The following is a 13,636-nucleotide window of genomic DNA, read 5'->3' on the forward strand; positions in this document are numbered from 1 at the left end:
TTGATACTTCTGTACTTTGGAAAAAATAATCCTAAAATATGCCAAATTGTTCTGACTTGCAGACAATGTTGTGTCCACTTAGGACTAGAGATGTTCCGATACCGATACTGCCTAAAACGCTGGTATCGGTATCGGGAAGTACTGGAGTTTATGCACCGATCCAATACCACGTAATAAAGCCCTAAAGAAAATCTACGCTAAAGTAGTTTATTTATGTTCTTTTTCCGTTATAAACTGGATAATAAAAGATCTGTGGCATTCATTGTTTGTATTTGTTCATGTTTTACAAAGAGTTTAACCTGAACCAGACCGACAACAGAGATAGAAATCATATCACATCCATACAGGGATAGTAGTATACAGTTGTTAAAACATAATAAAATATATGACACACTGGTATCGGATCGGTACTCGGTATCGGCCGATACGCAAGTTCAGGTATCAGAATCGGTATCGGGTAGCAAAAAATGGTATCGGGCCATCTCTACTTAGGACCCCATCACTCATAATAAGAATAAATTGATAAAATGTGTTTGCAGGGCCTTTAATATTTTGACATTGGAGGGCATGATGGGAGGGATGTTTTTGGTACATGACAGCACCTGTTAACTCGTGTCACAGACGTCAGCCTGTGTCAGTATTCTCCCACCCCCCATTAGCAAGCCAAATGGACACACACACTTTCTCACGAACACACGCACAGACAAGGCAGACAACTGGCCATGCAAAGTGATTTAAGGCAAGTGTTATCAGAGTGTTATAGGTCATTGTCTAAATGAAGCGTGGTCGAGCAGCGGCGGCCTCATTTCCACCGCCTGACCTTTTCTTGCTTGATGCTGGCAGGATGAGCAAGCTACAAGGCTGACATTAATGACCTGCTCTCTCTCTCTCTCTCTCTCTCTCTTTTTCTCTCCATCTGTGACTGTCATTTTATCACTCTCTCTCTCTCTTTCTTTCTTTCTCTCTCTTTTCTTCTAGCTGCGTTTCCATCCTGTGAGAAATAAATTGGGAGGTTTCTGTAAAAGAAATGGGCTTTCTATGTAGCTGCACAGTGTTACACAACTTTAAAAGCACTGTTCAGCATACCGGGAAATATCCTTATTAGCTTAAAGAAAAATGTAATGTTGGATCAATCATCAAACTAGACGGAAGTGTTTAGATTACAACATGTCTGACTGCCTCTGCCACTCGGTGTTGTAGATCACAAGTTAGCGTGATTCTGCAAATACATTGCTCATTTTTTCACCTAATATTTATTCAGAAATGTGGGTTAAGAACAGTAACCAGCATGGGGTGTGTGTATCCAATCAGGTCCAATTTTGAGAGACTTCCTGTCCTTATTCCATGCTCATGTCTGTCCACCATTGACAATGTGGCACATTCAAAATGATTGCTGACACGGCTCTTAAACTCACTAGCTAAAAAACAAAATGTAATTTAAGATATAAGTCATTTTAAGCGCTTATATGTTGCTTTTAGAAATTTCAAACAGGAAACACGTAAGGTTGTTGCTATATCAACTGGTGACGGCAAGAAGCAAAATTCACTTTCCTTCATATTTCCATCAAAAAATGTCAAAGATAATTAAACTTTTTCATTTCAGAATCTATAAACACGTGTTTGAATGCAATAACGCTAAATACTTTTTTCAAACATGCGCTGTATATGTAAACACATTTAATGATCTACCAATGCCATTTCATCTCAATATTGTGCTCTGTATAATAAATCTGAAAAGCTGCTGGGGTTTAATGTCTCGGCTAGTCATTGCATCACCAGAGGAGCAAACAAAGGTACCAATAAAGCTGTGAAAGCCAATAATGAGCCAATAATATATACTCAGTGAGATATTAGCCAGCCTCTTCCTCTCTCCCTGCAGACGGGAGAGCTGCAGCGTGTCTCTCTTCTTCTGCGGATGCTAATGACGAGGATGAGGGCAATGATGGAGATGATGCCAGCGCCGCCCATCCCGTCTACCCAGGCCTGCAGTTCTGCGCCAGCCAGTACACAGACAGAATATATCTTTACTCCAAGGTACCGCAGCCAGTGTGAAACATTTGAATGTGATTGATTGGAAAAATGATTAGACACGGCTCCTAATGGGACCAGAGATTTTTTTTTCCATTAAGGTTGCGTAAAGGTAGTGTTGTAATGTCTTGTTCTTCGGTTTTGTCCAGTGTGACTTTGGTTCCTTTTCTACATTTGAAATTGTTGTTTTTTTGGTCCTCCTAAACTGCCATATAACACCTGAGATATGCAAGCATTGCATTACATGTGTTGTTTTTTTTTTGTCGCTTTGACTTGCAGTTTGCGATGTGCAAATGTCTACGCTTAGGATTAGGTAACTAGTTTAATTTCCCATAGATACACACAACAGGTAGTTTTTTCATTGTACAGTTTCAAAACTCTTCACATTTCCTTTAGTAAACTGCATTCCTGCCTGAGGAGATGACCAGTGTAAAAAACCAAACAACTAGCATGTAGGCGTGCCTATAGTATTTGAAGCTGGGCCAAGAGGAAAGAAAATACCACATAAAGAAAACAAATATCTACACACTTTTTTGGTGCCCTGAGGCCTGAATGGAAAAAGAAAAGTGTTTACTGAGCATTACTGAAAGCCCTGCACACGTAGACAACTAAACATGTATTAGTTTTCATCTTTTAATCAGCGCTACGTGTATTTCATACGTGATTTTCACGTATGAAATACATTGGTCTCACATGTCAAGTGTGGTCACATTCAACCAATGTGACATCACAAAGTCACCCGATTCAAAGTGCTGTTGGTTGTAAACACAATGTGCCCAGAAAGTGATGCATTCAAAAGTTGAAATATCCTAAGCCACTGCATCTAATTTATCCTTCCATTCAGAGAAAGCTAGATGTCATATTTATGCTTCTCCTGTCCTTTTAGTGTAAAACTGTGTGTGATATAATATGTTAGGTACTGGGTATTACATTTCAAACTGTTATTCCTCCAGCTATTTGAACGTACTAAAGTGCAAACACATCAGGACTGTCAGAAAACCGAAGCCCTTTTTACTTTCTAAATGAAAGTCAGAAGTCTCTGATGTAATAGTTTTTATTTCAGGTCTCAAGGCAGTAAGAATAAGTCAAACAGAAAGGGCATGTAGAGTTCTGATACCCACTTGATGTTTTGTTCTTCACCAGCTTGTTTCTGTCAGATTCAACTGAGTAGTGAACAAAGCATAATTAATTCCTTCTTTTTCTTGAGTGGGAAGTCTCATTGAGATCAAGATCTCTTCATCAAGATAGAGCTGCAAACAACAATACAGTTAAGGAAATACGAGACGTGCAGTTCTATCATGCTTTGCCAATTAGCAAACGGAACAGATGTGAGAAAAAAATGACAGGCAACATTAAGAAAGTCAAAGTTTAAGATTGAAACTAATTGTGATTGAAAGACCTCAAATTATTTCAGTTACAAGTTGCACTTTGATGAACATCATGCTATATTATGTCATTATAGGTTTAGCACAGTATAAAAAAAAATACCATGATTGAACAACCCTAATGCTTGAGATTAACATTGATTGCCTCTTGTCTATTACCAGAGGAACAAGAGGCTGTTTGAGTCATTTCACGTTGTTTTATTTCTTTTTCTGAGATTGATTGAGCCCGTGTGGTAAAAGAGGAAAGAGAAGCTCTTCATATCCAGTCATATTCTTTGGTTTAATACAAATTAAAGGGGTTAAGAATTACCAAAGGATTACCGATGCCCTTTAACAAGGATCTGCCCATCTTCAAGCCTCTTCCCAACGTTTCCTCTTTTAACTTTATTTACCAGCTCTCAGGAAGTCTAACATTTTATTTAATATATTTGGTTCACAAATGTTTTTCTTATATTTATGTATATTTAAATGCGCAGTCTACCAATTTTACGTATCAGGATCAGTTTACTTGTCATGGGAAGTACTACTCAGCCTGTGAAAGTAGCTCTATGATAACTTGTGTGAGCCTGAAGGAGCTTTGTCAAGTAACCCTGATGATGTCATAGTGATGTCGTCAGGGTTATCTTGGCTTGGGGTTGGAGAATGAAAGTCTGCATTGCAACTTGGGGATGACAGACTTAGAAAGGTAGAAAGGGTCTTGCGTTATGCATTATGGGAAATGTAGGGTCAAGTATTTCCCTGGCAACAGGGAAGCGCTTAAATTAACAAAATAGTGTTACACAAATAACAGGGAATTGTTAACAGGTAAGAGCATTAGTGCTCTTGTATTTTTTTAATTATAGAAACATCAAGCTACTGCTATAACACAATGTAAGCTAGCTGAAGATAACACTGTAGGTAACTTTGCGCCAAAGATCGTCTTTTCAATACATTATTTGCTATGGTTGTGGTCATTTCACGTCAGGGAAGAGACTTTCGACTTGTGTTTAAACGTGTTTAACATAGCCGGTGATAATTCAATTAAATTGTATCTATAGTATCAAATCATAACAAGAGTTATCTCAAGACACTTTACAGATAGAGTAGGTCTAGAACACACCCTATAATTTACAAAGACCCAACAATTCCAGTAATTCCCCCAAGAGCAAGCATTTAGTGGGAGAAACCTGGGACAGACCCAGGCTCTTGGTAGGCCGTGTCTGACTATGCCAGTTGGGGGTGTGATCAACAGTTGCAGTAATAGTCCCAATAAAGATAATGGAACTATGACTAGATATAGTAGTTGTAGTAGTTCATGGTGTAGCAGGGCGTAGCAGGGCACTGCAGAGTGTAGCAGGGGTGTAGCAGGGGTGTAGCAGGGGTGTAGCAGGGCATAGGAGGGCGCGGAGCAGGACCACGGCGACAGCTGCAACCATGATTTAGGTGCCACCGTAATCAAAGGAAAACCGCTGATAGGGAGCGGATATTAAAAAAGAAAACAAATCTGCTGGCTTATCTGTCTCTTGCATGTCCCATAACGTTATGGAAGTGTACTGTAGTACCAAATCACTGGAGTACCCCTTTAATACTCCTATGTCATGTGTTCTTGACCTATATCTTGGTACAACATTAAAAAATAAATGCATGCTAGCATTGCTCAAAATATGAAAAAAACTATTGAACACCTTGCTGCTTTGTTCAAATAGTAATGAACATCAACAACAATGGCAGCAGTGACAGAGCACTGCAGAAGTGTTAGATCAGTCATACATTTGTAGATATCCCCTAACAAGCTCCAGTCGGTTCATTTTGAAAGAGCTGACCAAGAGATAGCAAACAAAGGCACTGAGCCAGAAAAGGAAGTAAAGACAGTTTACCTGCAGCAAGTAATCACGTTATATTTTAAACCAACTGCAGGCGGTCTCTCACAGGGGGCTTTTACTTGAAGACTGTTATTATTATGTGAAGACTTCACCTTTTTCATTCAGATAATGAAATAGGCGCCACTTGCCACCAGTCCTCCGTATTGATCGGATTGTGATACTTAACGCCCTTTGTTTCATTCATGAGGGATCAAATTCCTTCCCCACTAACGTAGATAAGAGACAAGAGGGTTTTACATAGAGAGGACCAAAGCACTCAACTGAATCACCAATGGAATATTACCCTGACGGCAATAGACAAGTGTCATGTACGCGTGGCTGAGACGATAAGCCACGGAGATAAATGTCCCCCGCTGTCGTTTAAATGATGAACTGTAGGAATTCTGGCTGAAAAGCTGTCACATCGGGATAATCCTGGACCAGGCATCAAATTCACACTGGGGGCCGCTCAATGCACAATCAGAGGAAGATTTGTCACCGGGGTTTGAATGAGAAATATTGAGAGTATTAGTAATTTGATGTCCATTTTCTGTTTTAGTCAAGGATTCAGTGTTCCTGCTCTCTTTGTTTCATGTCAACACCAGGAGTAGCAGATGGCTGGGGTTTACCACGTCAGGATGATTCAGACGTCCATTATGTTGTGCTAAACTTATTTTTTAAATCCTTTGCTGTGACTCCCCTTATTTAGGGGTACTCATTACAAACCCCTGACATACTTAATGAAAACACTATAGAAATCCTATAAAGGTCAACATTAAGAGCTGTTTACGTGATTTTAAACAGATCATACAGTATATATATATATATATATATATATATATATATATATATATATATATATATATATACACACACACACAAATACACTATGTGGGGAAAAAACAAATTACGTGAAACTCATGTATGCCTAAAATAAGATTGAGGTGTAGTTTTTTTTACATGAAAAGAAATAAACCTCTTTTTTTTTGAGAATTCTAATTTGTTTCCCTTTTAAATGATTGTTTTCTTAATTTGTAATGCATGTATTTAAAATATATATAGTATATATTTGTTACTCATGAGCTTGCCATTGGGGAGGATAGCACACCTCTTTTTAATCACATCTAGCGAGGCTCTATTCCTGCTCCATGCTGTAACGGCACAACCCGCTCCACCGTTCCCCTGACTCTCCATGATATTTATTTTGCCATAATCCAAATAAACATGTGAGCCTCAGTGCACTGAGGATACAGCACAGAAAAAAACTTCCTAATGTTGATTTGTATGTCCAAATCCCTGTGTCAGCTGCCGGCAGGTATTAACCTTTTAAACGTGATCCTTTCTCCAGTCTCATGCCTGTCCTCTCTCCGTCCGCCATGTCCATGGCTGGAGTGGCTCGGGAAGCTGATAACTAGATTGTAGCTTTCCCTAATTTCACTCACTAGTCAGCCTCTCTTATAAAACGTCCCTGATGTTTGGCACAATCACTGTCATCTGGGTGAAGTTAACACTGAGTGTAAGTGGCTTCTGAGGCTTCAAATTGGCAGTAGTTAGTGCTAATGAAAAAATAATAACTGGAAAAATTTTCTTTTATTGTTTTTTTTGTTTTTTTTTCTACAATGATTCTGCAGATACCTCCTAGCTGTAGCAGTATGATTAGCCATAATCACAGCAAGGTTCATTCTTGTAGGTATATGCAGTTTTTTTTTTTATACTCTTTATAATCCTCATTATTTTTGTTACTAATGCATGCATACTGTCACAAGAGAAGCAGGATCTTCAAAGTAGTGCACATATATTAGAATAAAAACAAAAGAGATCACTAACAAGCTCCTTGGTTACCACAGGAATTACCATGGCAACCACTAAAGAATTAATTGTGGCCAGATTACAGAACTTGAATGTAATTGGATTCAAGTTCTGCAAGTTAGTTATTAAATATGTGATTGCTTGGCTAAAAATACCTATAGTTTAATACAAATGAAGCTGCAGAACACAATGAAACTAATTGCATGTAAACTCTATAAAACCGGTTATTTGGCTCCTAATTGTAGGGTGACCGTTTTGGTGCTGCAGGTGCTATTGGCATACATTTTCCATACAGGATCAAACGGCTATTTTAGTTTATTTTAAAAATGACAATTTCTTTTGTACTTTAAACCCTTTACAATATTTTCTTTATGTTCACAGGTGTCTTTCAGACTAACAATCAAGGTTCCCATTCCACATTGTGTTATTATCTGCTACATTATTTCACAATGTTATTTTCATATGCACATGTACCAGATGTTCATTAGGAAACAATACTGAGAGTCTACAGCCATGCTAGTATTTCTGTGAGGCTGTATTTACAGTAGGCACAGCGGTGCTTTGGGCTACATGGGTTTGCACGTGTGCGAACATGTTCACAATGAAAATGCTAATATGCTAAAGTTTAGCAGGTATATGTTTACCGTGTTCACCAGAGTATTAGCATGCTAACATTTGCTATTTGTCACTTAACACAAAGTACAGCTGAGGCTGATGGGAAGGTCATTAGTTTGCAGGTATTTGGTCATAAACCAAAGTATCGGTCAAATACAAAATTGTATTTGACTGTTCATGGTGTTCATGGTTAGATGACAAGTGACTGGATCACCAAAGTTCTAACAGTTTATCATGAGAGGGGCATGAATGTCTGTACCAAATTGCATGTCAAACCGTCCATAGTTGTCAAGACATTTTACATTTTCACAAAAATGTCCACCTCATGAAAGCACTACAGGACTACAACTATTGGTTGCCACACGCCAACCAATAGTTGTTGAGATATTTCAATATATTATTCAAAATATTTCAGCCAGGTTATTAACATGGCTAAAAATAAACTATGAAATGTGTGTTTGATGCTAATATGTGGGTAAACCCTTAATAAGGATAAAATACTAGAGTTCAAACATGGAAATAGATAATAATTGAAGTCAAATAACTGTCATACTATAATCACCGTAAAAGGACAGCATGCATGGATTATCTAATGCCAATGCAATTATCCAATAGTAATGTCAAACACATTACACTGTAGTATTTGACTTTATCTTGCTAGTTCACAGTAACGCAGCATTATCTTCTGCTATGTAACAAAGTGATGTGAGCAGTCAAAGAAATCCTTCTGTTGTTATTGACAAAAAGAAAGACGCCCACCTTCTCTGACACATAACACATTTATTTGACAGCTTTTGTTTGTTTGCATTCCACTCCTCACAAAGTTGTATAACTACAATATTACCCTGACATTTATTCTTGTTAAGCAAGTGAAACAATGGCTCTGCTGCGTGGTCATTCACTTAGAGGTACACTGAGCAAGTGAACATGCGTGGTTGTATTTGTATGCTTTGGTTACACCAGTGACTCAGCAGCGAAGCCCACGTCTAACCAACTGTTTGGGCAAACACGAGGAGCCTGTCAGGAACCTCCAAAGAACCATGAAGGGACTGTGTGTAAAGTAGTGGTGCCACTATGCACCATTTACTGCTCCAAGAACCAGCGAGTGTTTTATGGATCTCGCTCTGCCTCGTGAGTGAGACTGAGGGGATTTTAGCCAAAAATAAATTACTACATTACTAAATGACTTGGGGTCAGTTCACCCATTTTGGTATCTATATCGATACAAATAGTTTTTTTTTTTCTGATTTAAATATTTGATTGCTTTTTTCGGAATAATATAATTTACGTTTACAATCATTAATGCAAAATCCATATTCACATACAGCCATATAAAACCGTTATCTGGAATTAAGGAAAAAAGAATTATGATGTGCAGTACATCCCTTTAGAATTTCTGACTCAGGTTTATGAAAGGACAAAAAAAAAGAGCGGTACAAAGACTTTTAAAGTTTTTTTCTACGGGTTGTGTTTTATCTATGATCAGATTTCTTTGGAACTACTTTGTAGCGATTAAATCTTCCCTACAAAAAACGGTTGACAGCACGCTTTGTAGATTACTTAAAGTAATGGTTGCACTAATTCTGAAATGAGGTGTTTATGGTGAATTTTGTAAATGGCAGTAGTTACTACTATGAGCACCACAGATGAAATTCCATTCACCTCCGTTGTATTGCGGTGGAGGCAGATATTTCAGAGACAGATATCTCAAAGCTTGGGCAAATAAAACTGCCCGGCGAAAAATCACTCAAGATGAGAGAGGAAATGTTTTTTTCTTAACACTTTACTTTTTTGGGGGGGTGGGCTTTTCCCTTTTATTATATAATTTATTATATAGTGACAGTGGATAGACAGGAAAGGGGGAGAGAGATGGGGGATGACATGCAGCAAAGGGCAGCAGGTTGGATTCAAAACCGTTGCAGGACTCAGCCAACATGGGGCGAACGCTCTTAATGGGTGAGCTAGAGGCCGCCCCAGTGACACTTTACTTTAACCCCCTTATAATTGTTTATGTGCTGCTTATTAATGCTAAAGAGGGGGGATATAATAAGATGTTAATAGAAAAACACACCAACCTATCCAAATAACTTTATATTTGACAATAAGGTGCAAATATGCTGCTAACCTGTTATCATGCCGACCAAAGATTTTCATCATTAATATTAGTAGTAGCTCTAGTAACAGTGATGGTGGTTCAAGTAGCAGTAATATTACTAACAGGAGTAACACATCTATTTGCTTAAGGCTGTCTTCTTCCTCTCTGTCTCCTCATGTGTTAGGACGGGACTCCGTTGAACTTGAGTTTCGTCCCTCTAGACATCAAACTAACCAACTGGGACGACCTGCCCGAGGCCTTCAGCCAGCGCCGGGAAAATCAAATACAGGTCTGCCCTTCCCGCCAGGCTCTCTCTCTCTCTCTGTCTCTCTCTATCTCTATCTCTCTCTTTCTGTGTGTGTGTGTGTGTGTGTGTGTGTGTGTGTCCTTCATGCATTTCAATATTCATAAACGTGTGTGGGTGTGCATGTGGATTGGATTGTTTACACGTGGGACATGTAGCTACTTAATGTGTCATTACTGTAATAACGCCTGAAAGGGGAATTCCACTGCAGCTGAATTTTAGGCTGTAAAATGTGCCGATATTTCCGTCTTTTGAATTATTAGAAAGATATCAACTTTGGCCGGGTTGGCTCAGTGGGTAGAGCAGGCGCACATATACTGAGCGGTTTATGCTTCGGCGCAGAGGTCCAGGGTTCGAATCCGACCTGTGACGATTTCCTGCGTGTCTTCCCCCTTTCTCACCTAGCTGTCCTATCAAATAAAGGCGGAAAAGATATCAACCATATGACTTTACATCATTTCCAAGATGACAGAAAATCTACATATGCTCATGAGTGTAGTTGAATGTTACGACACTTAGGCCATAGGCTGCTTTAAGGATGACCTTCATTTTAGACTAAGGTGATGTAGTTTGATATCACAGTCAGTAGGACTGTCTTCCCAATTTCACTGATCCAGTGAAAATGAGGCACAAAGCTGTACGGGGTGATTAAACAGATATCGGATATGTGTGTGTTACAGCCATGTGAAACTAATGACACCACTGCGCCTGATAGATAGATAGATAGATGGAGTGTGGGCGCCCACTTCCACCACTGCAGGGCGTGAATGGGGAGAGGGAGGAGAGGTTGGGGGATGATGGAGAAGGAAGGAAAGAGAGGGGGCGGTGTGGGGGTTTGGGCAGCCAAGGAAACCAGCAAACGAGAAAGTGCCGTTTTATGACGGTCGTTAAAGGAGACGGATCATCGCCTCAAACGACCCCGCACGCCAACCAGCTAATATTAAATCCTGCAATCTGCCGTGGCAGTAACCGAGCCGCTGACAGACGCCCCACCTGTCACGTTGTTTATGTTGGTTTGCGAGACGAAGGCGTGCGTGGCATCCATCCTCTGACCCATCATTTACGCCCTGTTACACTCCAATTGTCCATCAAAATCAATAGTAAGCAAGCGGTTTAATGTGGGCTGCAACACGGCTTGGAAGGGGAGGCAGTGGTGTGTGAACAACCAAAAAGAGGCTGCCCAAGCAAACATTTTGTAATAGAATTTATGGGGGAAACTACTATAAATGATATCAGAATAATCTATATTTCATGAAAAATGGAGCCTTTTAAGGGATGAAACATGAATAATACATTTCTGAGAAGATGATTGTGAGGTTGCAGAGTGTACATTGTCATCCTCTTACATGTTCTTACAGTTCTGTGCTTACGCCGTTTACAGGATAAAACTGGTATTATACTGTATATTTCTTAGTGTCAGCAAATCCCATGAAAAGATGAAAAACCAACAGTGTTACTGAGTCTGTCTTTCCAACTTCCCTACCCTGTCTGTGGCACTCAGCCCCAAGCCCATTGGTTCCTGCTGTAGACGTTAATCTTTTAAAACAGCTTGCCTATACAAAGGCTAAACTAATTCCTAAAACAGCTGGGAACTGTAGTTTTTATCAATTGTTACTCAAACAGGAGGAAGTAGTGCATTTGTTGGGGACTAGTTTCATCTTTGCATTAATACACATTTGTTGCTCTAGTGAGTATTAACAGCAGCAGGATCGTGTATGTGTGGCATAGAGTCAAAATAAACTACAGTTCCCATGTTCATGGTATTGAAGGAACATGTCACCCAGTAAAACAGTGTGGCTCACTGATGTTTTTTTTGTTTTTAATAGTTTTTGGACGACAATTGAGTATGGAAAGCCATTTTATTCAATATTAAATAAATAAATAAATACATAAATTAGTAAATATGCCTATGAAATAAATCCTGAAATAAATAAATGAGTCCATCAATATATATTAAAATAAATAATTGTGGGCTAATGAAATAAAAGTCCCTTGAAATAAATCAATGTGTATTTTTTTAGCTATATTGACTCATTGATATATTTATATTTAAATTTATATATTTATTTCCTCATTTATTTATTTACGTACGTATTTCCTAGACTTATTTATTTATTTAATATTGAATAAAACAGCATTCCATAATGGAGCTCTACTCAGAGGAATAATATATATCAGGCTTTGGATACACAATAGATGTTAGAAGGTTACATTCGTTGTTTTTTTATATAGGATTTATTTATTTATTGGGCAATAAGACTAATTCAGAATATCAACAGCCTTATCCTTTAAGAGATAAAAGCATGATTAACGAACACCTTTATCCAGCTTCACAGTGATAAATCAAAGCCCTCCCACCTGTTTAACCTATCTGATCTTTGGAGATGCTGGAAGCTGGAAACGCCATCCCACTCTCCTCCTCAGTCATGACTTCTGACATCTGATTCGACTCCCTGACTTTGGGCTAACCTTTGATGACCTTACAAAACAGTTACCATCTCAGGATATTTCTACATCATCTGTACCAGACAATCCAGTGTATGTAGAGCAGGGTTTCCTCCATCAGTTAGAACATTACATCCATCCTGACTGCAAGGCTTTGACCCCTGATCTCCTCCTGGGCTAAATACTAACCTCAGCTTCACTTCTAGGTGCTTCCATAGGAAAAACAGCCTCTAGGTACCTGGATCTCAAAATTTCGTATTATGATTTATTGTCTTTAAGTTACACATTTGCTATGCCATTTTATTTATTGATATCAGAAAATATACTTAATTAATGTTAAAATAATTTGAACCATATCGCCCATCTCAAGCCTCCATGTGCATCCTCATGTGAAGCCACTTCTTTTGTTCCTTTTTTCATTTCTCTTGTGTTTAAGCTAATATTAATGAGTAGTTAGTCATATTTCTGTCAACATATGCACAGTTGAACTGCAGAAACATCAACAAAGCAAACCCGGGTGTGAAAACTGTCTTTATAATGCATATTGAGTTTTATTTGCACACAAATAATCGTTTTGCGTGAGTAGGTATCATCCATGGAAAGAAAACACTCCTCGAGTGTAATGTACGCAGGTAAATTGCCCATTAGGCCTTGGTGCTTGGTGGGCTATTTGTTGTTTTGCCAGTGGATTTTCTTTGAATCCTTGACTTGGCTGAAAGCATACACAGCTCTCTCTCGGTTTGATGGGTTTTATATAGCTATCTGGATAATGGTGTGTGTGTGTGTGTGTGTGTGTGTGTGTGTGTGTGTGTGTGTGTGTGTGTGTGTGTGTGTGTGTGTGTGTGTGTGTGTGTGTGTGTGTGTGTGTGTGTGTGTGTGTGTGTGTGTGTGTGTGTGTGTGTGTGTGTGTGTGTGTGTGTGTGTGTGTGCGCGTGTGCGTGCGCGCGTGCGCTATGCAGGTTTGGATTGTTTTGTGTTCAGCTAAAGTGTATATTTCAAAATTGAAAAACAAAAAAATGTTTTTCTTGTGAAAAGGCTCCAATATTCAAACTATCAATTTGTGTTGAAGATGAAGGCTCCAGCGGTTTCGGTTTTAGCTTAAAATTGAATATGA

General features: G+C 38.9%; 1 protein-coding gene across 1 annotated transcript in view; it reads left to right on the top strand.

The window, feature by feature from the left end:
• Positions 1-13,636, top strand: part of zranb3 (zinc finger, RAN-binding domain containing 3) — a 74,813-nt gene that overhangs the window by 43,965 nt on the left and 17,212 nt on the right. Inside the window, 2 exon segments of the mRNA XM_028571625.1 lie at positions 1,880-2,034; positions 9,958-10,062. Of these exon segments, the coding sequence (XP_028427426.1) occupies positions 1,880-2,034; positions 9,958-10,062 (260 nt within the window).

Source organism: Perca flavescens, chromosome 24 (genome assembly GCF_004354835.1).
Source record: "Perca flavescens isolate YP-PL-M2 chromosome 24, PFLA_1.0, whole genome shotgun sequence".
NCBI lineage: Eukaryota > Metazoa > Chordata > Actinopteri > Perciformes > Percidae > Perca > Perca flavescens.